The following is a 21,488-nucleotide window of genomic DNA, read 5'->3' on the forward strand; positions in this document are numbered from 1 at the left end:
GTAGACAAAGATCTGTGTTGACATCAATAGGAGTTTTCCTTTTAAGCGAGCCAAAGTATTCCGAATGACATTTTATTTTTGAAACTCATTTCCATATTCAAATTTTCTAAACTACAATTTTTGATTATTTTAAACAAATGACATTGAATTCATTTGGTGTTGTTTTACTTGTATCTTCCAATTGTTATTCAGCACTGCAATTGATCAGTCTCATGTTGAACATCAACTCTGGGATGTAGATACATCCAGCTGATGTGTCCTAAATAGGACGAAACACAAGTCAAACTGGATTCTACTGCTAGCCATTATCCATCTTTACCTAAATGACATTGTAGCGGTAAATAAATCCCCAAAATAAATAGCTCTGTAAGTTTTCGACATTGGATGCTGACCATATGTTTTAGTGGACTCATCTAGCTGAAGGCGCTCGGTCATGCATCCGTACCAGATCACGTGTGGTAACGCTGTACTCCGCATCTACCGCAATCGCTAGCCAGATTAGATCAGATAATTCCGATGTATTGGTAATCGCCAAATACACTCTTCCGATCTCCTCGATTCTGTCTTTTGATTTCTCTGGGTGGTTACGAAATATATTAGAAGGTGCTACTGGTGGAAGCGTTGTCAAACACTGAATACCTGTGTCATCCTCATTGGTGAGACCGACGTGATCTGGTACACCGAATTGCAACTGTCTGTTCCTTTTTCGGATTTTTGTATATCATTGCCTTATTTTTTATTTTTTTCTTGGATATATATATTTTTCCCCTCCTTCATTATCGTACTTCATATTTCATCATGACTGAACAGACACCCAAAGTACTCAAGCTTAAGACTTTGTCCCCACCTTCGTTTCAACTGATGCCTTTCTGGCCCGACAATATCGAAGCCTGGTTCTGCTACGCAGAAGCCGACTTCTCCGAGCACGGAGTGATCGACACACGTGCACAATTCCTCGCAGTAGTCAAGGCACTACCGAGCGAATTCAACAGGTACGTAACACCTAGTATGTTTACTAGTGATGTTTCTGAACCTTACGAAACCTTAAAACGTTCGATTCTTAAAAGAGGAGACCTTACCGATCGACAAAGGTTAGATCAACTATTCAATAACATAGATCTGAAACGCAGTTCTGCGATGGACATGTTGCAAAGGATGAGAGAGGTTATAGGCCTAAGAACTTTCGACGAAGGTCTATTCAAATAACTTTTCTTGTCTAAACTTCCCCAACAGGTGCAAGCGGTTCTGGCCTCGTTTCAGAACAACGCCTTAGACGAACTGGCTGCATCTGCCGATCGTATCTTAGAAATTACGAAATGTTCTACTACCAAGGTATTTTCAGTCAAAGAAAAGCCTCACATGACTCAGAATGACATAACCGAGTTATGTCATACACTCACGCGTTATCTTATTCTTCGTAACGACCGTAATCGCTCGCACCCCTCACGTAGAAGCATTTCACGTAAGCGATCTGTCTCTAGACCACGAGAGACGGATAACCCCGACTGGTGCTGTTATCATAGCCAGTATGGAAAGTCTTCCAGAAATTGCAGAAAACCCTCCAATTTTCTCAACACGAAACCGACTGACTCGAACAACAACTCGGGAAACTTCCAAGCCGGCACGCGTTAACGGCAACTGTAGCCGGCGAACATAGCCGTTTGTTATACGTCACAGATGTGACAACGAGAGTTCGCTACCTCGTCGACACTGGAGCAGAAGTTAGCGTTCTCCCAGCAAATCCTAACGACCGGTTTCACGAATCGACCCTAAACCTACAGGCGGCAAACGGAAAACCGATCGCTACGTATGGCAAAAGGTACGTTTACCTTAACGTGGGTTTACGCAAACCCATTCACTGGATCTTCGTTATTGCAGATGTTTCTATGCCAATCATTGGTATGGATCTTCTACAACACCATAATCTGATCATCGACACGCGCAAACGGAGGCTAGTAGACGGAAACACTAATTTATCCGTTTGCGTAACTTCTTTTACTGGTTGCAGATTATCCCCAGTCACAAGTAAGCATATAATAGACCCACTCTATCAGCCACTACTCGATAAGTACCCGGGGATACAACAAACGCAAGCGAAACTACCGTGTGTAACCAGCAATGTTACACATCACATCACGACTACAGCACCACCTGTATTTTCTAAAGCACGACGACTAGCTCCCGAAAAGCTAAGGTTAGTGAAAAACGAGTTCGATCACATGATAGACTTAGGAATCACACGACCGTTAAGTAGCCCATATGCATCTCCGTTGCACATGGTCCCTAAAAAGGACAGCAACGATTGGCGTCAAACTGGCGACTATCGGCGATTGAATGCAAATACCATTCCCGATCATAACCCGTTGCCTCACATTCACGATTTGACAGCTACCTTGAAAGGTACAACTGTTTTTTCGAAAATCGACTTGGTTAAAGCTTATAACCAAATTCCCATGGCCACTGACGACATACCGAAAACAGCTATCATTACTCCCTTCGGACTCTATGAATTTTCGCGAGTGCCTTTCGGTCTAAGAAACGCTGCGCAAACATTCCAAAGATTCATAGACGTCGGTTTTAGAGGTCTCAACTTCGTACACGCGTATGTTGACGACTGTCTAATCGCAAGTCCGGACAGATAAACACATCTCAAGCATCTGGATCTTGTTTTCGAACGACTACAAAAACATGGCATTATTGTAAACGTTTAGAAATGCCAATTTGGAACCGACTCATTAAACTTTCTAGGACACACTATAGATGCTCAAGGCGTTCGACCCCTTAGGACCAAAGTGGCGGTAATTCTGGATTACCCAGAACCGACCACGATCAAGCAATTACGCACGTTTAACGGCCTTGTAAGTTTCTATAGACGATTCGTACCTAAATGTGCTTTACTCATGAAACCTAAAACCGACCAATTTCGTGGAAATGCGAAATCCAATTATTTGGACGACACCGCACGAAAAGCATTCTCCACAATTAAGGAACTCATCGCTAAAGCAACAGTGCTTGCACATCAGGACACCCGAGCACCCATTGGTATCGCAGTAGACGCATCGGACTCAGCAATCGGAGGAGTTTTACAACAATGGGTTAACAACTCCTGGCAACCATTGGCGGTTGCTAGACACCGAATCGAGGTACAGCACATTCGGTAGGGAACTCCTAGCTATGTATTGTGCTGTACGACATTTTCAACACTACATCGAAGGTCGTGAATTCACTCTTTTCACTGACCATAAACCACTCACCTTCTCTCTAAGCTCTACTTCAGACAAGTACTCTCCCGTGAGTCTCGACAACTGGATTACATTTCGCAGTTTACTTCAGACATTCAACACATCTCTGGAGCAAACAATGTAGTTGCAGACGCCTTATCTCGCATAACTTCCTTGAAGAGTTTCCAAGGAATCGACCTTCTTAAACTCGCCGAGCTTCAAAACGAAGACACTGATCTTCAGCACGAGTTATCGTCTACAACCCTTAAACTACGCATCAAACAGATGGAAACAGGTAAGGAAACCTTACTTTGTGACACATCTACAGGTAGGGACCGCCCAATCGTGCCGAAACATTATCGACGCAATGTCTTCAACACATTGCACAAGCTTTCTCATCTAGGTGTTCGTGCAGCCATCAAGCTTATAGCAGAACGGTTTTGCTGGCCTGGCATGAATAAAGACGTGAGGGAATGGGCACGCTCCTGTGTAAGCTGCCAAAAATCTAAGGTTATCAGACACAATAAATGCCCCTTACACTCATTTAAAACTCCCGATGCTCGTTTCGACCATGTTCATCTGGATTTGGTAGGACCTTTACCAGATTCAAATGGATACGCTTACCTCTTAACCTGCGTAGACCGTTTCACTCGATGGCCAGAAGCAGTACCTATCAAAGACATCACTGCTAAAACAGTGGCCCGCACCTTCGTCGAACGATGGGTAGCAAACTTCGGCTTCCCTTTAATCATCACTACAGATCAGTTTGAATCTGAACTTTTCCGTCGTCTGACCACACTTTTAGGAATCACTCGCTTCCGAACGACCGCCTACCATCCACAAGCAAACGGGTTGGTAGAACGTTTTCACCGACAACTAAGAGCTTCACTATCAGCTGCAAACGTTTCACAGTGGACCGACGCTCTTCCACTCGTCTTACTAGGTATCCGCAATGCAGTGAAAGCTGACATTGGATACACTGCGGCTCAACTCGTTTATGGAACAACACTTCGACTTCCAGGAGAATTCGTGGATTCTTCATCCTCTTCAATGAGCATGGATATAACCTCCTACATGAACAGGCTTACAAACGCAATGCGTTTAGTTAAACCTGCTTCCACTCGACCACAATCAACCGATATTTTCGTTCAACCTGACTTACGATATAGTACACATGTTTTCGTTCGTCGACACTCACATCGACAACCATTCGAGTCAGCGTACGAAGGGCCTTTCAAAGTTCTTCAACGTGAATCTAAGTACTATATAGTCGATAAGGACGGAACCAACGATAGCATCAGCATCGGTCGCCTCAAAGCAGCGTACTTAGAAGGAAATTCAATTCACGTCGACTTTCCTTCTGTACAATCGCACAACAAGACTCCTACACTCATAATTCCTCAACCGACAACCAACACTAGCAATGATACTCCGAATGTATCTGAAAATAAACTTAAAACAACGCGTTCTGGAAGAAGAGTAAGATTTCCAGAACATTTAAACGACTACTGCACGTAAGGCACTACTCGACATTTTATATTATCTTGATCTTTCTTTTTACGATATATAATATTTTAAAAAGCAATTTTAACGTGCTTATATATTTATATTTTTATTTCAGAAAAACGAACAAAAAACATAAAAAATGATTTTTAACGATATTACGTGTGCTTGAGTTTAGTTTTCTTTTTTTCGCCGACATTGTGTTTTTACGCACATGCGAATGTACTTTGACATGCACTTACAGTTTCTTTTTTCTTTTCCAGGACGGCTGGAAAAGAACGATACAGTTTACGAGGAGCCGAAGTTTTCATTGTACTTTTACCTATTTTACTATGTTGTACCTCGGTCCCATATAGTAAGGAAAGACGACCTGACGCTGCTAAACCTAGTAAGCTATCAGAAGAGTGTTTACCAACGACAGACTCGTTGGGTTTAAACTCCTGGCTGGTCACGTCTTAGGGTCGTCACTGCCCCACTAGGGGGGGGAGTGATCTGTTGCGGTAAATAAATCCCCAAAATAAATAGCTCTGTAAGTTTTCGACATTGGATGCTGACCATATGTTTTAGTGGACTCATCTAGCTGAAGGCGCTCGGTCATGCATCCGTACCAGATCACGTGTGGTAACGCTGTACTCCGCATCTACCGCAATCGCTAGCCAGATTAGATCAGATAATTCCGATGTATTGGTAATCGCCAAATACACTCTTCCGATCTCCTCGATTCTGTCTTTTGATTTCTCTGGGTGGTTACGAAATATATTAGAAGGTGCTACTGGTGGAAGCGTTGTCAAACACTGAATACCTGTGTCATCCTCATTGGTGAGACCGACGTGATCTGGTACACCGAATTGCAACTGTCTGTTCCTTTTTCGGATTTTTGTATATCATTGCCTTATTTTTTATTTTTTTCTTGGATATATATATTTTTCCCCTCCTTCATTATCGTACTTCATATTTCATCATGACTGAACAGACACCCAAAGTACTCAAGCTTAAGACTTTGTCCCCACCTTCGTTTCAACTGATGCCTTTCTGGCCCGACAATATCGAAGCCTGGTTCTGCTACGCAGAAGCCGACTTCTCCGAGCACGGAGTGATCGACACACGTGCACAATTCCTCGCAGTAGTCAAGGCACTACCGAGCGAATTCAACAGGTACGTAACACCTAGTATGTTTACTAGTGATGTTTCTGAACCTTACGAAACCTTAAAACGTTCGATTCTTAAAAGAGGAGACCTTACCGATCGACAAAGGTTAGATCAACTATTCAATAACATAGATCTGAAACGCAGTTCTGCGATGGACATGTTGCAAAGGATGAGAGAGGGAACTGTTTAAGAAGTTTAAGGATTACACCGCTACAAACAACTGTTATAGTTCGAGATGTATGTTCAGATAAAGCATGTAATAAGAATATCACTGTGGTCTGTAAAGGTATATAGCAACTATATCAGAGTTCTGTTATCATAATATCAGGTACTTGAGATGAAGAGACATATGTGTGCAGTAGTGTATTTGTGAGTGATAATCAGTGTGTCAGTATATGAGGAATTCAAAATGAAAACAGAAAATCCAGCGCCATGCTTTTTTAAACAACTATTTTACAGTTAATCATATTAATTTTACCAAGTATGAGAATTAATGAAAGAAATATGAACACTGGCAAAATCCAGTTACAAAACAAGTCTCTACAATTCATTCTTGAGCCACCCTTCGACCGTTCCAATTATTCGCTTATTAACCCCGACTGTTTTTTATGGGGTATATTTGTGCATTGGTTGCCCTTTTCATCACTTGTCTATAGCTTATTTTCTTGTGACTATATGTATCGAGTCACGCTTGATCTAATTGGTTTGGTTCCCTCTTCCCCATTTCCCTTTGCTCACTCGCTTTTTGTTCTGAGTGCCTGTCCGGATCAATGGGTGTACAAAATACTTGTGTTCGAAATCCATTCTCGTATATGATTTATTTTGTTTCGTCATTCTTTGAAGTGAATTAATCAAAAATTATGTACGAGGGTAACCAGGATTTTTACAACATCGTCATACCGTTGAATTAGAGTCAGGTAACCGTTCACTAAAACTTCGATAGTGTAGTGTGAGGAGAATGAAATACACTCAATGCAACTCTATGATCACTAAGATAGAGTCTATGTTGATTGCAAACATTAAGTCGAGCGTATCATTCCTCTCGGTCGACGTTTGCACCTGTTGGACCTGCACACAAAGTTTTATTATTTCAGCTAACTTGTTATATTGTCCTGGTACCAAAGCCGAATTTCGTGTGATGTTCGGCAGATAAAGACCACCTCCGATGGTTTTAAACGCATGCAGTCGATGTAAAACAATCAAAAATATGTTTTTTAACAATTTTTCAAGGCTACTTTCAACATGGGCTGGTTTGTATGTACATCATGGTAGTAGATAATTTTCCAATCCACAATTTACAGTAACTTAAATAAGATCATCTAAAGCATCGAGACATTCATTCTCAAATTTACGTGCTTGAATGTTAGAACAGACATGAATAATTGTACCTCTTCCCATTCCATGGAGACTATCGGTTCGAAAGAAAACGTAACTATTCACTTCTAAGTAGGGACCAGACATTGATGATTTGCACCACATTTCCATAATAAGTACAATACTTGGATGTACGAGGAGTGAAAGGGTTTTAAGATGCCTAATTTCATCAAAGAGCTGATATTTAGAGTTAAAACAAACTAAGAGTACTCATGAAGACGCAGGTTAGATAATAGATCATAAGAAGTAGTTCCGTTGATACCGGTGAGACTATTCAAGGTGATAATGATGCTTTGTAGGGAACTGTGCAGAGCAATTTTGTCATTGTTTGTAACGTATTGACCGCTGCCGTCAGAGAATCTGGCGGAGCCTCAAAAAGCTTCTTGATTGTTTTTGACTTTAACATCTGACAGAGGAATCGTTTACATTCTGGGGACCGCACCAAGAAGGCTCTTAGTTCTGTTTGTGAACATATTTAATTCCGATATTCAATAGTGCAATTTAAGTCGATGATTATACATGAGAGTAGCAGAGATGTATATTTCGACAGTAGTCATTCGATAAAGATTATTCGTCCGATCCAGCTAGAGTCAGATATTGAGCCACTAAAGCTCATAAGAAAATGTAAAGCTAGAAACTCGGTGAAGAAATAGCCAGATGTCGTCGCACCTCAAGTGCATCATCACAAACATTGAATTCGCAAATGACTACTCCTCATCCCTGCCTGCCCCAGTACAAAGATATTGTACAACCATATCCCTCAAATATATTGGCAAAACCAAGGACGAACGTCAACTGTCAGCAGGTGTTGGAATTGTAAGCATCTATGCGTGTTAGCTTCGTAGGGCAGTCTGTAGGCAAGTCTAAGGTCAGTGTTTCATGGACGACCATTGGGGTTCCTTACAACACTCTATCGTATGTGCTACAAACTAGCCAGTTTCCAAAACTGTCCTCAGAATTTACAAGCGGTCTAAAATCGTAAGGAGTGGTACCCTTTGAGGGCTAAGCCTCATGAGGTACTACAGGGTAGAATACCATCAAATTAGTGTCAACAGCACATGCAGTCGAATCAAATAATCGACAAACCAATGTATAAACCACTAGAACAAGACAGTCTTCAGTATCATATCAGGCTAATTGATGAATTTTTTTGATATCGGAAAAACTCATTCGGTCATGCAACCTATCTTCGACAAGCCAAAATGTACTTTCCCGGTTGTTGCGTCTTAATCGTCTGGCCAGAATTGGAAGTGATGACTCAGAATTCCTGACAAAACAGTATTTCCAAACATTTCAACCGTCATATACAACCTATGTCGATGTGAGATTCGCTTTTAACCTGAGACTAATCTCAGAAACAAACCTAAGGTCATAATTGTCATATCACAAACTGAAGAATCTAAAAATCACTTCTTGTGGTTCAGATATGGTCCCCTCTGCTATACTGAGGGAAGTAGCCTCACTCTTAAAACCACCTCTTAGTGTGATGTACTCAAATTTCCTAAGCCAAGACATGGCCTTAGAAAACAGGAAGCTGACGCATATCCCACGAGTTCCCAAAGGGGACCGATAAAATCAACCTTCAAGCTACCGACCGGAAGCACTTCTCTCACTATTCTGAGAAGTTATGAAATCCTTGGTATGAGACGGTCTATGCAACCACCTGTAATCTACAAAGTCCCTTTCACCCCAAAACACAGTTTCGTAATGGGGTTGTGTGGTGTTTGTATGAACTAATGATTCCTTTGTATTTGATGTCTGCCTGATTTGAAATTCCGAATGCAAAAAGTTCGTTTGTGCTCATGTAGTTCTGCTTGTATAAATTGTGTGATTCCAAGGATTTGTGGTTCGTATGATAATTCAAATAATCCTAATCATCACAGGCTGCTCTTGACTAACCAATATTCCGACTGGGGTAATCAAATGGACAACTATTCGTGGTTACAAGAGAAAGGAAGATGTGATATACCTAGAATTCTCGGAAACTTTCAGTAGGGCTTATCATATATATTTCATTAATGACGTTAGTCTGTTAAGTGTCAAAGCGTCATTAACAGATTGGTTTACTACATACCACATCCAGGATGTCCAATTTGGTCCCACCAGGATCCAGTTGTAGGACTTCTCTTTATTTATATGAATGGTCTTCTCCAGCATGTGTCAACTAAATTTTTGCTTTTAAATAACGATACTGAACGTTGGTGAGAAGTTTGCAACTAAGATGATAAGGTGGGACTTCATGAGGATCTGGCTGGACTTCAAAGTTAGGTAGATAACAATGGACCTACTTTCACTCCACACTTTGAAGTCCAAAATGGATCATGTGAAACATGTTTCAGACCACGCATAGAACTTGAGTAACTTCTAGAGGTGTTCTGAGTTGAAAAAGATCAAGTAATGTTGTTACCCTATGATCATTCGGGCATAAGCCCAGTGGTGACCCCATAGTTTCACAAATCATTGTAAACACTATTTTGCTCCCCCAGAAAGCTGATATAGGACTTATTCTCACACAAATCTTGGGAGTGACATGGAGAGTTTAGAGGCTTAACAGCGAAATGAATTATAGACACACGCAATGTTTATGAGTAGTCTAATCCTGGGATTCTCTGCCGGCTGAGGTGGTTTAATTGACTTCGTAGGACTTCGAGAGAAAGCTTGAAATGTCGTAGGTGATCCAGCGCAACGCGCCCTATTTAAACGGGACAGTGGTATATTTTATAATAATGGTCGTTTAATTGATCATAAAGACTACTGTTTTGCCTCAACTGAATTAATTTCAGTTTAAGTAGTGTTCAAGAGTATCACTTTTTAGATGGTAGTTGGAGGTAGTCAACAGGAAACCCTGGACCCGGGTTTCGTGCTACTTGGCACTCGTCAGCAAGGTGTACCTGTAATCTTGAGGGAACTGGTGCTCCCTGACGGATTCGATCTCGTGTCACCCAGCTTCACAGTCAGAGACGTTACCACTGAGCTATCCGAGCCGTGACTAACCTCCTGTAGGACTGAGATGTAATGACAATTGATTGATCACTGGGTGGTGATCAATCAATTGTGAGTATCACTTTTTTCTAGAGACGTTTACCATCTGTACTTCTGAGTACAGTTAAGAAAACGGCACTAGTATTTTTCTCCTCGTTGAGTATATCATTTAGTATGACTTGTATCCAAAGGTGTCAAGGTTTTTCTGTATCTACTGTAGTTGAATTCTTTATTGTTCTTAGATGTGGTAATATACAAACCTCTGTTTTTGTGTTCACTATCTATCAGTTATGGAGCCTTTAAAGTAACTTATTTTAGGAATCAGTTGTCGCTGTAGTTCTTCCTGTGAGAACACAAAACAACTTTATGACACAAGTAAAACATCATTTTGGCAGACTCACATGCTATTTCCCGGTCGATGATGGAATGCAATGTGTCAACTACAACAACATGTTCACAACATGTGCATCAAACTCACACCGGCTGCAAATAAAGGGTGTTGTAAGCCACTATCTCTTTGGCTATGCGAAGCATGCTGTTCTACAAAGTCTCTGATGATTCTTGAGGCGAGTGAGGTTCTGAACAGAGCTGTAAAATTGCCCTCAGATAAACAGGCAGAAGTAGATGAGTATTTATAGACAGTTGTCTACGTAAAATACTCAACACCAGTTGGCCGGATACCATCAGTAACAGCCTACTGTGGGAATGGACAAACCAGCTTCCAGCTGAAGCGGAAATCGGGAAACGATGTTGGAATTGGATAGAACATACATGACAGAAGTCACTAAACTGCATCACGAAGCAAGCATTAACTTGGAATTCGGAAGGAAAGCAGAAAAGAGAGATGCCTAAGGACACATTACGTCAAGAGACGGAAACACATAAAAAAAGAATGCTTAGCGACTGAAGAGAACTGGAGGGGATTTCCGAGGACAGGGTTGGGTGGAGAGTGATTTTGAGTGGTCTACGCCACCCCCGCGTAGAGTAACGGGCGTAGGGAAGTCAGTAAGTAAATGGGCGAAATTCAGCTTTCGAGGAAATAAAGAGCGTTATCATAAGCCCAGCTCTGGATTTGAAAGAGACTATAAAGTCGGGCCCTATTAGGGAAGCGGATAACGTCGATGTAGACATTGTTACAAGGTGGAAGAAAAAGGACGCTGAGAAGACAGAAATTATGGGCAGCACTAAGGTATGTGAATGTGCGGTTTCAGTTTCGGATTCACATATCAACTATGGGGGGCATAGTCTGCACGGTGTAGATGGTGTGATCAAGAGACATAATAAGATAAATGATTGACTTACAGTTACACCCAGAATAGAAGAAATAAGGGAGTAGAGTGAGGCCTCTGCATTTGACGACATATCGGATTGCAGGACAAGGAAGATTTCGTAGATTAAAATTCCACAGCGTGTTAAAACGACCCACGCTGGCAGGTCAGTCATTTTTCATGAGTTAAAAGAATCTTTTAAAGAGGGGCCAACAACTAGACTTGAACACAACTTCAGCCACATTAAGTGCTTAATAAGCAAACTACTTGCAGAGAGAGTTTCAAGAGTTTACATCTGTAAGTCTTATGCTATAGGACAAAAAGTGGATTCTGAAAGTACTCAGAAAAACCACCTCTTTAGGTCACCTTTGCGTTGGTAGAAGAAAAAACATGATACTGGAAAACTCACGCAAACTGACTGGATCCGGAATATATTTTTGTAAGGATCATAGATCGATTGATCATACGAAGAGGTGAGTAGTAAGGGAAAGATCTCTACAGTTTTAAAGGTGTGCTATACAATTCTCGCAGCCTGCTGAATAAGGTGGTGGAGCCCGAGACAGCGGTGAATATAGAAAATCCGAATGCCATTGCTGTCTCAGAAACATGGTTAATATCAGAAGTGTTTGATAATGAAATTCAGTTGACTGGTTTTTTATCCAGAAGGGCTGATTGACTAAACAGTAAGGGAAGGTGTAATTATCCCATACATAAAAAGCAATTTCACCACACGTGTTGTTGAGACAGTGGCACACTATTTATGGAAATGTGAACTGGTGTGTTACAGGCCGAAATGTAGACGGCGAATTATTGAATTAGTTGTCGTATACCGCAATACAGAATGTGTAGTATCCAATACGTCACTTGACCAAGGTGAGCTACATACTGACTGGACGGATGCGATCGTCACTCCAGTACTTAAGGCAGAACCAAGACAACTTCCATCGAACTACAAACGTGTCAGCCTCACCAGGGTCGTAGTTAAAATACTGGAAACAGTATTCAAAAAGACCATGATGATATTTCTGGGGACCAACAACTTGTTAAGCAGCAAACAACATAGTTTTAGAAGAGGTTTATTTTGCATAACAAACCTATTTATAGTAAGGAAACAACTGATAAAGGCTCAAGACAATGGAAAACCAGTGTATGTACTCTATGCAGATTTTAGCAAAGCATTTGATAAGGTATCAACAAATAGACTGAATCTGGAAAATCTTGGCACTGCCAAGTACCTTAGTGAGAACTATCACTGAAAATCGCGTTCAGGCTGCCAGCTCTAAGCCAAGAATGGACAAAATACCTGTGGCATACAGGTTTTCACACCAAGTCATCAGTTCTTGGAACTATTACACAAAGCAGTGGTGTCTGCGCCTTCAGTCGACTCTCTCAGGAGAAAAATATACACTCACAGAAGCATATTTGTACAGAAATGACACAGACTATAGGGTTTCTGTCCTTACTACATAAATCTGAATCTAATCTGAATGTAATTCAATGTTTTATTATAATCTACCATTATTTATGCATAGGTTTCTACATAAAATTATAGGTGATCCACCGATACTACATACGGTGACTCGTTGGGCGACGGTTCTCTCTCTCCCATCCACTACTTGGACTATAGTGTTTAACCCATTAGCCGTTTTTATATTAAGTGACCCTATGACCTTGTGAAGTCAGCGCACAATTCGTCCCACATAACTTGAAGGCGCTGGTGTTAGTGGGTCGTAAGTTTAGTCATTTGTTGCACATTAATCGGTCCACAGAATCAGATATATTATCCAGTTGTTGTTATGTACCTTTTTCTAAAAGTTTTTGACACTTATTTCGGCAATTATGTGTCTGGCGGTCGGAACTATTGAAACATATGTGTCATATGATACAAGTTACTAGGTTGATTCTGCTATATTTCCATCAGAAATGAATGTTTTACTGTGTTTCAGTCCTATTGAAGAGCACGTGTTCTATCAAGTGGCATTTTTTGACTAGATTCCCTGGATAAGGTGTCTCGTACGAGACATTCATTACTGATCCTGATTCTTAAGTCTTGATATATTACTAGCTGTAAGCTCTCACTTATTCTAGCCTTTCCTTGCACCTAAAGTGTTTGTCTGATCTTCTAGACGAACAGAGAAGTATTTTCGCTATCTACTGTCCACAATCGAGCGCACTGATCATTCTGACTGTTATGATTTTACTTGTTCTTCGGGTAAAATTTCTAGAAAGACTCAATATCGGTATTATTCAATTTTGTTGTGTCGCGAATTGCGGCATATCTCTTTTGTTACTATTTTTCAGTCATACCATGTTTTTGGTTGTTGATGGCAATGATCATACTTATAGCATATGTCGGACATTCCGTTGCTTAAAATGTCTTGTATTTCAGTGGTTAGGAAGCAAGCAATGATATACACACAGATTCTCACCGGCGAGTGGGTCGTGTCTTCCTGAAGTTGTAATAAACTTTCTCGAGTATTATATGTTGGGTATAAGAGGTTCTCTGACAGATGAAAGTTTCGACACTTGTCCTTGAGGCAGAACTGTTATTTAATAGTGCTTCTGCACTCATTCAAAAAACATACACCAAATAAACCTAAACTCACAGTTCGTCGTCAGACGTAGAATTAAGTTTTAAATAGTTAAGTGTGCTGGGACCTAAAAAAGAAATCAGTCCACGTATTCAACGGTTGCTTGACTGAGCCATTTCAAGAGGTTCAGACTTCATATATGAAGTTCACAAAGTAATTGGAGTTCATGACTGAAACCGTAGATGACATTTGTCAAAATCAATCTTAGTCATAAGAATGTGAAGGATGACACAGGTATTCAGTGTTTGACAACGCTTCTACCAGTAACACCTTCTAATATAATTCGTAACCACCCAGAGAAATCAAAAGACAGAGTCGAGGAGATCGGAAGAGTGTATTTGGCGATTACCAATACATCGGAATTATCTGATCTAATCTGGCTAGCGATTGCGGTAGATGCGGAGTACAGCGTTACCACACGTGATCTGGTACGGATGCATGACCGAGCGCCTTCAACTAGATGAGTCCACTAAAACATATGGTCAGCATCCAATGTCGAAAACTTACAGAGCTATTTATTTTGGGGATTTATTTACCGCTACAAATGTATACATGCTCTTTTTCCCTGCAAGTTTGAAGTTTCGAATCAAAAGTTTGAGGATTATTTCGAAATTTTTGTAGAGAATTTCAGTGACACGAAACATCTAGTTTATTTATAATAAGGCATCATGCTAACTCGGCACGTAGACAAATTTCGTAAATTCATCAGTTCTTGATAGTTGAAACAACAATACAAAATAAATAATCACCACAGCCGAACAAACGTATCAGGAGTTAGTTTATGTTAAAGACGGTTACTTGGACTTGTCCTTGGTAAACAGGTTATGTTGGTTATTTGAACAATTAGGACAAACGTACACCTGATAGATGTGCATCAGTAGCTTTTATTTTTTTAATTACATCTCTAACGACTCATCGCTCGCTGTTAAGATATCTCTTATTACGATCGAGCTATTCTTATTGCTTAGTACTCCTTCGACACTTCACATTACTCGATTAATTTCCGAGTCAGGACATGGTTGAACAGGAACGCAATTACATTCCCAAAACCATGGTTTGGCAGGAGTGAGAATAACAAATCGTACAGTTCGAAAGCAACAAATAAACTTTGAAAATAATCAGTATGAAATGATGGTAAAACTCATTATTTGGTGGAAGGCGAAAAATGAATAGATCTGTGCAGTTACAGACAAATGAAAACTATGTTTCTTGATTACTTCAATCATGTTTTGCTATTACTTCTTGAACTTCATAAAAATTATGACGTACTCCACAGCCACCATATAATAATGCATTGATTGGCTTTATGTTCTAATCTTTTCGTATGCATCGATAAAGTTACCTTCCATCACTTTTAAGCAGAACTTAAAAATACCCTATTTGTAGTATTTAAAATTCATTAAATATTTACTTGAATAGGTAGATTCTTTATCTAGCTTCCATTGCTTTTTTCACTGTTTCTGTTGCATTTCGCTTTATATCAGGTGGTTTCAGAGGGCACTGCTTCGTTGATCCACTGACACGATTATCCTTTAGAACAGCATGCGCAGAAGGGTTTTGCATAATTTATTCTGGAGAAAAAATAAACTGTTGCCTTTGGGATTAGTGTGTTTTGGACTCCTATTGATTATGTGGATAAAAATAGATAAACTTGACCATGGTAAGTTGCATGCAGATTCGGCCTATTTACCGGATCAAATATATGTAGAAAATAACCAAATCTTAGCACGTCAACCAAGTCATAAGGAACTAAAATATCAAGATGAGTCCCAAAAGAACAATTCACTTATTGGGAATAATCTAAAAATACCTCATTTTCCGAACGCTCGTCCATATCCTCCAATTGACAAAGATTTAAGTAAGTAGTCCAAGAGGTATATTCTTTTTCATAATTTATTAGAAGGGATTTATGAAAATTCAATGTGAATTCATTTTATATAATAATTTTGTATTCATTCACTATGCTCTTACTAATTTTGAGAATAAAACCATTTGTGTACAAAATCAAGACGGAAATTTACGAAATGGACTGACTTTATTATGTAAATTTTCCTATATGTACATTATAATTTTAAAATTTTCGAATCTGTCGGAAGTATTTAGTCAATTTAAGAAACTGTGCTCATAAAATATTTCAGAAGTGGTATACAGAAGCAGAAATACACTACATTAGTTTTCCTATAAAAATTAAATTAATTAGCAGAACAATATTGGTGTGTATTTCACATGCATCAGTCAGTAATTCTGACAAACAAACTATGGAATGTAATCTGGAATTCATAGTGACAATTAATGGAAATGAAGCTTAAAACTTTGATAGATTTATCAAAAATCGATTCCTCGTGAAATCACTTAACAGCTCCAAGTGGATTGTTTGCTTAATAGTAAGGACATGGTCCAATAGTCTAATGCACACAAGAAGTGTTTTGTTTTTTTACGGTCGCCACAATATCTCTACGTGAACTTAGTTACGAGTTACATATGAAAACAATTACGTATCTATTTATAATATATATATGTATGCATGTGCATATTCCAAGAATGATTACAGAGTGCACACTAATTTACAAGGATGTTCAGATTGATACAAAAGGTGAAGCTTTCAGAAAAAAAAGAGTGTTTCGTAGATTATTTTGAACGAATTATTGATACATAGTCGTTGATAATTTGAAGTATAAGATGAATTCATGATCAGAGATAACATCAGTTTTACTAGCCATAAGACATAGAATATCGCTATATTATCTAAACTACGCAATGTGGAATCGTATATAATTTTCTAATGTTTGATAATTGTTACCGTTTTCTCCTCATTCATTGAAATTGCAATACTTTTGAAGGAGTGACTATTGAAGGTGATAGCATAAGCATTAAGTCGTGAAATTCTGTTAATTTTTCAAAACTAATGAGACGAATCAGCAGTTAAATTATATTCACTTTTGATGTGGATCAAATCTTTCATTTTATTAATTAATCTCCACTGAAATTAAGAGTGTTTTGATATTGCTAACATTCACAGATTGTTCGTGGAACGATTTATATATCATGACAGAACTAATTAATAATAATGCAATCATTCAGATATTTGCACGTAATAAAGCGGTGTCACATCAACATGTTTGACGAAGACCTGAATTCACCTGATCATTTTTTTACTTCGAATAACATATGAGCCGTTAAAGATGTGGAAAAAACGATATACACTTGAGTTATTCAAATAAATCGAAACTGATTTATCTTAATAGAATTTTAAGCAGATCTTCATGTTGAGTAATGGTTTATCCCAAAACCATTTACTGTTATGTCTAACATGAATGAAGGCTTGTTAGATAGAAGCACCCTTATTGTAGAATGAAACAGTTGGTTAAATCATCTAGAATTATTATTGCCTTTGAACTTGGCTTTCATTTCCGATAAAATTTTTATTTGAATTTCAAATATGAATCTTCGTTAGTCTGATATTATTCGTTGATTGCTTTAACAGGTCATGAGAATGCGAAACGCCGATCTGTCGATGATGAACACGGTGAAAATCATTTGCCTGATATTGTGCCGCCTGTTAATGAGGACAATAATGTTCTTGTGCAACCTGACTATAAGGAAAAGTCTAGAATTATGGGCGGTAATGAACCTGTTGAAAGCAGCCATTCAGATAAACTATCAGTCATAGCCAAATTAGGCTTATCTCCTAGTTCTCCTCCTCCAAAAAGCGACGAATACTCAACAGGTCCAGGTCAGTGTATCTTCTAACTTAGTTATTGCTACTAATTTTAACTCACACACATGGCTTTCTAAGCAAACGTTTTTTAATTTATGAATTTCGTTCTACGAGGCTTGTTAACTATGAATTTCGAATTATTTTAATCTGAGGTAATTCAAAACGCACCGGAGACAGTGATCTTGGATACGCACACGAAGACTATTTTTTTTGTTAGAACTACTATAGGGTTTAACTTATTTTTATTGATCTACCCATCAGTAAAATCACGAACAATTATTGCTAAATCATGAATAATAATCGATGTAGAATAGTATGGATAAATTTTTTCTTTTATAGTTTTTTTACTAACATTGAACGATAAAGACTTCTGACGTATATGTTTGTGTAAGACCATTCAATGGATTGGTAGATAAGTGAAAAAAGTTGGCCAATTCAAATTTATACCACATTCTAAGCTGCTCATGAATAACAGACTCATATAAAGACTTTAGATGTTTTAAGCACTTCAAACTAACCATTGTTATCTGCTGAATTAATTGCTTTTTTGAATAAAGCTGTTACTCCATCGGAATCGATAACTTTTATTATTTCTGCATATCATTCAATTGTAGTGATTGTTATTCATTTAAGAAGGACATTAATTTGATGTTTCCACTTTGATTAGCATTTGTTGTGGATGAAGTACGTGTATCGATTCATTTACATAAATATTTTTGTATTTTATTGTAATATGGACTTTTGTCCGCTACTTCATATCCCAATTACTATTAACGATTTCGCCTGATGTTCGCAATCTCAGCATTTGTGTAAACCAGTAAACAAGTGAATATTTTCACGTGAATGAACTTTTGAAACTGTAATTATCTTCAATGAAAAAAATTTATGTTGAGTACTATGCTCTAATTCACCGTTAACTCTAGCGTTTTCACTATGGGGGTTTGTGGAGACTTGAATTTTTGTAGGTTACATCATAGACTGATTTTAGTGAGTCAACTATTAAAAACCCGAAGGCAGTTCATAGATATTTTGTTCCAGTTTGAAACTCGTAAGCAGTATGCATCTACTACCCTACCGGGGATCGAACAAAGAACTCTAGGTTTCGCAGTGGACCCTTAAAACGTAGACCATTAAGTCAGCATCATTAGTTTAAATGGTTGTCTTTCTTATGTTTACCGATTTTCCTTCGAGTGGCTAGGTAATTATGTTGTTTATTGTGGACAATATGGGGTTTGCTGCTGCTGAATTTGGAAAAAATTGAACCGTTTGGTCCTGATTTAGTTACCTTAGAGTAACACATTCACTGCGAAACCTTAATGTACAGAGTTCTACTGCGTCTAAACTCTCGAGTATTCAGTGGCAAAGTTTCCTAAACTAACACTTACTCACTGTTTCACACTAATTTTCTTGCTAATGCTATTTCATATTGTTAAATATAAAAATACTTTGTTTTTTTTCACGCCTTAACATCCGACTAAACACTGATTAATTAATTATTATTTACTTATTTATTTTTTATACGGTTTATCATTTGAATGACATGAACTTTTGACTTACCGACGATCAAATCACAATATATTGGATAAAAGGTGAAGGTGGTAAAGCATATACAGTAAATCGTGAAGACTTATCACCAGCTGAACAGTTAATATTCGACAAGGGTTGGGAAGATAATGCCTATAATCAATATGCTAGCGATCGAATTAGTGTGAGACGATATTTACCAGACTATAGAGAAGGAGCGTAAGTAACCGTCGAAATTGTGATTATTAATTTTGTTTTCTCTATGTAGACGGATTCACTGTTGTTTGCTAATTTTTTTTTATCCCGTGTGATTGGTATTTTTGTGATTATTAAACCACCTTCTATAATTTTGTTGTGAATTTGGAAATGTTAGTTGGCTACCTGGGTCAAAGTCAGGTCTTCAAAATGTTGGGAATATCATGGGTGCTAGGAGAGTGGACTAACCGTTAAAGAATGCATATAATTTTTGCAATTCATACATTCGAGCATAAGCTAGTTGATCATACCTTCGAGTTTCATTAGAATTAAGAAAGTCTAAACTATTAGGTGTCATCACTACTCCTTCATGTGTATGATATCATCTCATGTATTTAACGGATGTTGTGAAAGAATGACTTAATGGTTAAGACGTTGTTGTTAACCTGGGAAGAGAAATTCTTGAATAAAAGTAGTAATGGTAGACCTTGAGACATGAAATCACCGTAGTTGCAACCAAAACAATAAATCACATTTGACGAGAATCACACTTTATGCTGGCTGAAGTTAGAAATGCAGGCCACTAGATTACGACTCATTGCTTTAAAAGTATCAGAACAACAAATGCAGAAGAAAACGACCAGTGTAGCAGTAGGTCTCAATATACACAAAAGGGAAAAACAAGATTGTCCAATACAACACAGCATGCACCAATCCAGTCACAATTGACGGAGAAGATTTGGAAGATGTAAAGACCTTTACATATTTGGGCAGCATCATTGATGAACATTGGTGGATCTGATGCAGATGTGAAAGCGCGGGTCGGTAAAGCAAGAGCAGCATATTTACAACTAAAGAACATCTGGAACTCAAAACAACTGCCAACCAACACCAAGGTCAGGATTTTCAATACAAATGTCAAGACAGTTCTACTGTATGGCGCGGAAACCTGGAAAACTATGAAAGCCATCATCCAGAAAATACAAGTGTTTATTAACAGTTGTCTACGCAAAATACTTCAGTTCCATTGGCCGGACACTATTAGCAACAACCTACTGTGGGGGAGAACAAACAAGATCTCAGCGGAGGAAGAAATCAGGAAGAAGCGCTGGAAGTGGATAGGACACACATTGGAGAGAGCACCCAATTGCATCACAAGGCAAGCCCTCACATGGAATCCTCAAGGCCAAAGGAGAAGAGGAAGACCAAAGAACACATTACGCCGGGAAACGGAGATAGACATGAGAAAAATGAACAAGAATTGGATGGAACTAGAAAAGAAGGCCCAGGACAGAGTGGGTTGGAGAATGCTGGTCGGCGGCCTATGCTCCATTAGGAGTAACAGGCGTAAGTACGTAAGTAAAGAACACATGTTTGAATGTACTGAACTCAGTACTAAGTATGTAGATTGTTACTCTCTGTTTTCTATACTGTTTATCAGGCATTATTCACTTGCTACAGCTGTTTTATTTTCTCAAATAATTAACTGTTTCTAAGTGAGGATGTTTGCTATTCAGTTTGTCTCGTGATCAAAGTAAAAGAATATCTTTTGGAGAACCAATGGTATTCCTTATAAAATAAGCTTTAAGATGGATTGACTAAATGTAGTGTCTGCTTCACTGGAGTTATTACAAATTGTATTTGGATAACCTGACGATGATAAAAATGCCGTTTACTGACAATTCATCTGTTAAAACAGTAGTTTGACGATCTGCAATTTGATTTTGACTATAATTTAGTGTTTCAAGTTCAATCATCATTTTCTTTTAACAACTATCATACAGTTTTCAAGTGAATACCTCTTGTCCTTGATGTTTATCAGTAATTGGAAAAAAGCTGCCTTAATTACTTGATAAATGAACATAACTGACTATAGTGACAATAATAGGATTATAAAAAGCTTGTAATAATTTAGTGAGTGTTACCATTTTCCACCCGAATACCGTATGATCAATTAGTTATA

At 38.6% G+C, this 21,488-nt stretch overlaps 1 protein-coding gene across 1 annotated transcript in view; it reads left to right on the forward strand.

Moving 5' to 3' along the window:
* Positions 1-13,167: 13,167 nt before the first annotated feature.
* Positions 13,168-21,488, forward strand: part of PGANT9 (putative polypeptide N-acetylgalactosaminyltransferase 9) — a 46,621-nt gene continuing 38,300 nt past the window's right edge. Inside the window, exons 1-5 of the mRNA XM_051209888.1 lie at positions 13,168-13,227; positions 15,573-15,748; positions 15,797-15,946; positions 17,573-17,821; positions 19,396-19,549. Of these exons, the coding sequence (XP_051075360.1) occupies positions 15,631-15,748; positions 15,797-15,946; positions 17,573-17,821; positions 19,396-19,549 (671 nt within the window). The 5' untranslated portion in view covers positions 13,168-13,227; positions 15,573-15,630. The remainder of the gene's footprint in view (positions 13,228-15,572; positions 15,749-15,796; positions 15,947-17,572; positions 17,822-19,395; positions 19,550-21,488) is intronic.

The sequence above is a fragment of the Schistosoma haematobium genome, chromosome 1 (assembly GCF_000699445.3).
Source record: "Schistosoma haematobium chromosome 1, whole genome shotgun sequence".
Taxonomy (NCBI): Eukaryota; Metazoa; Platyhelminthes; class Trematoda; order Strigeidida; family Schistosomatidae; genus Schistosoma; species Schistosoma haematobium.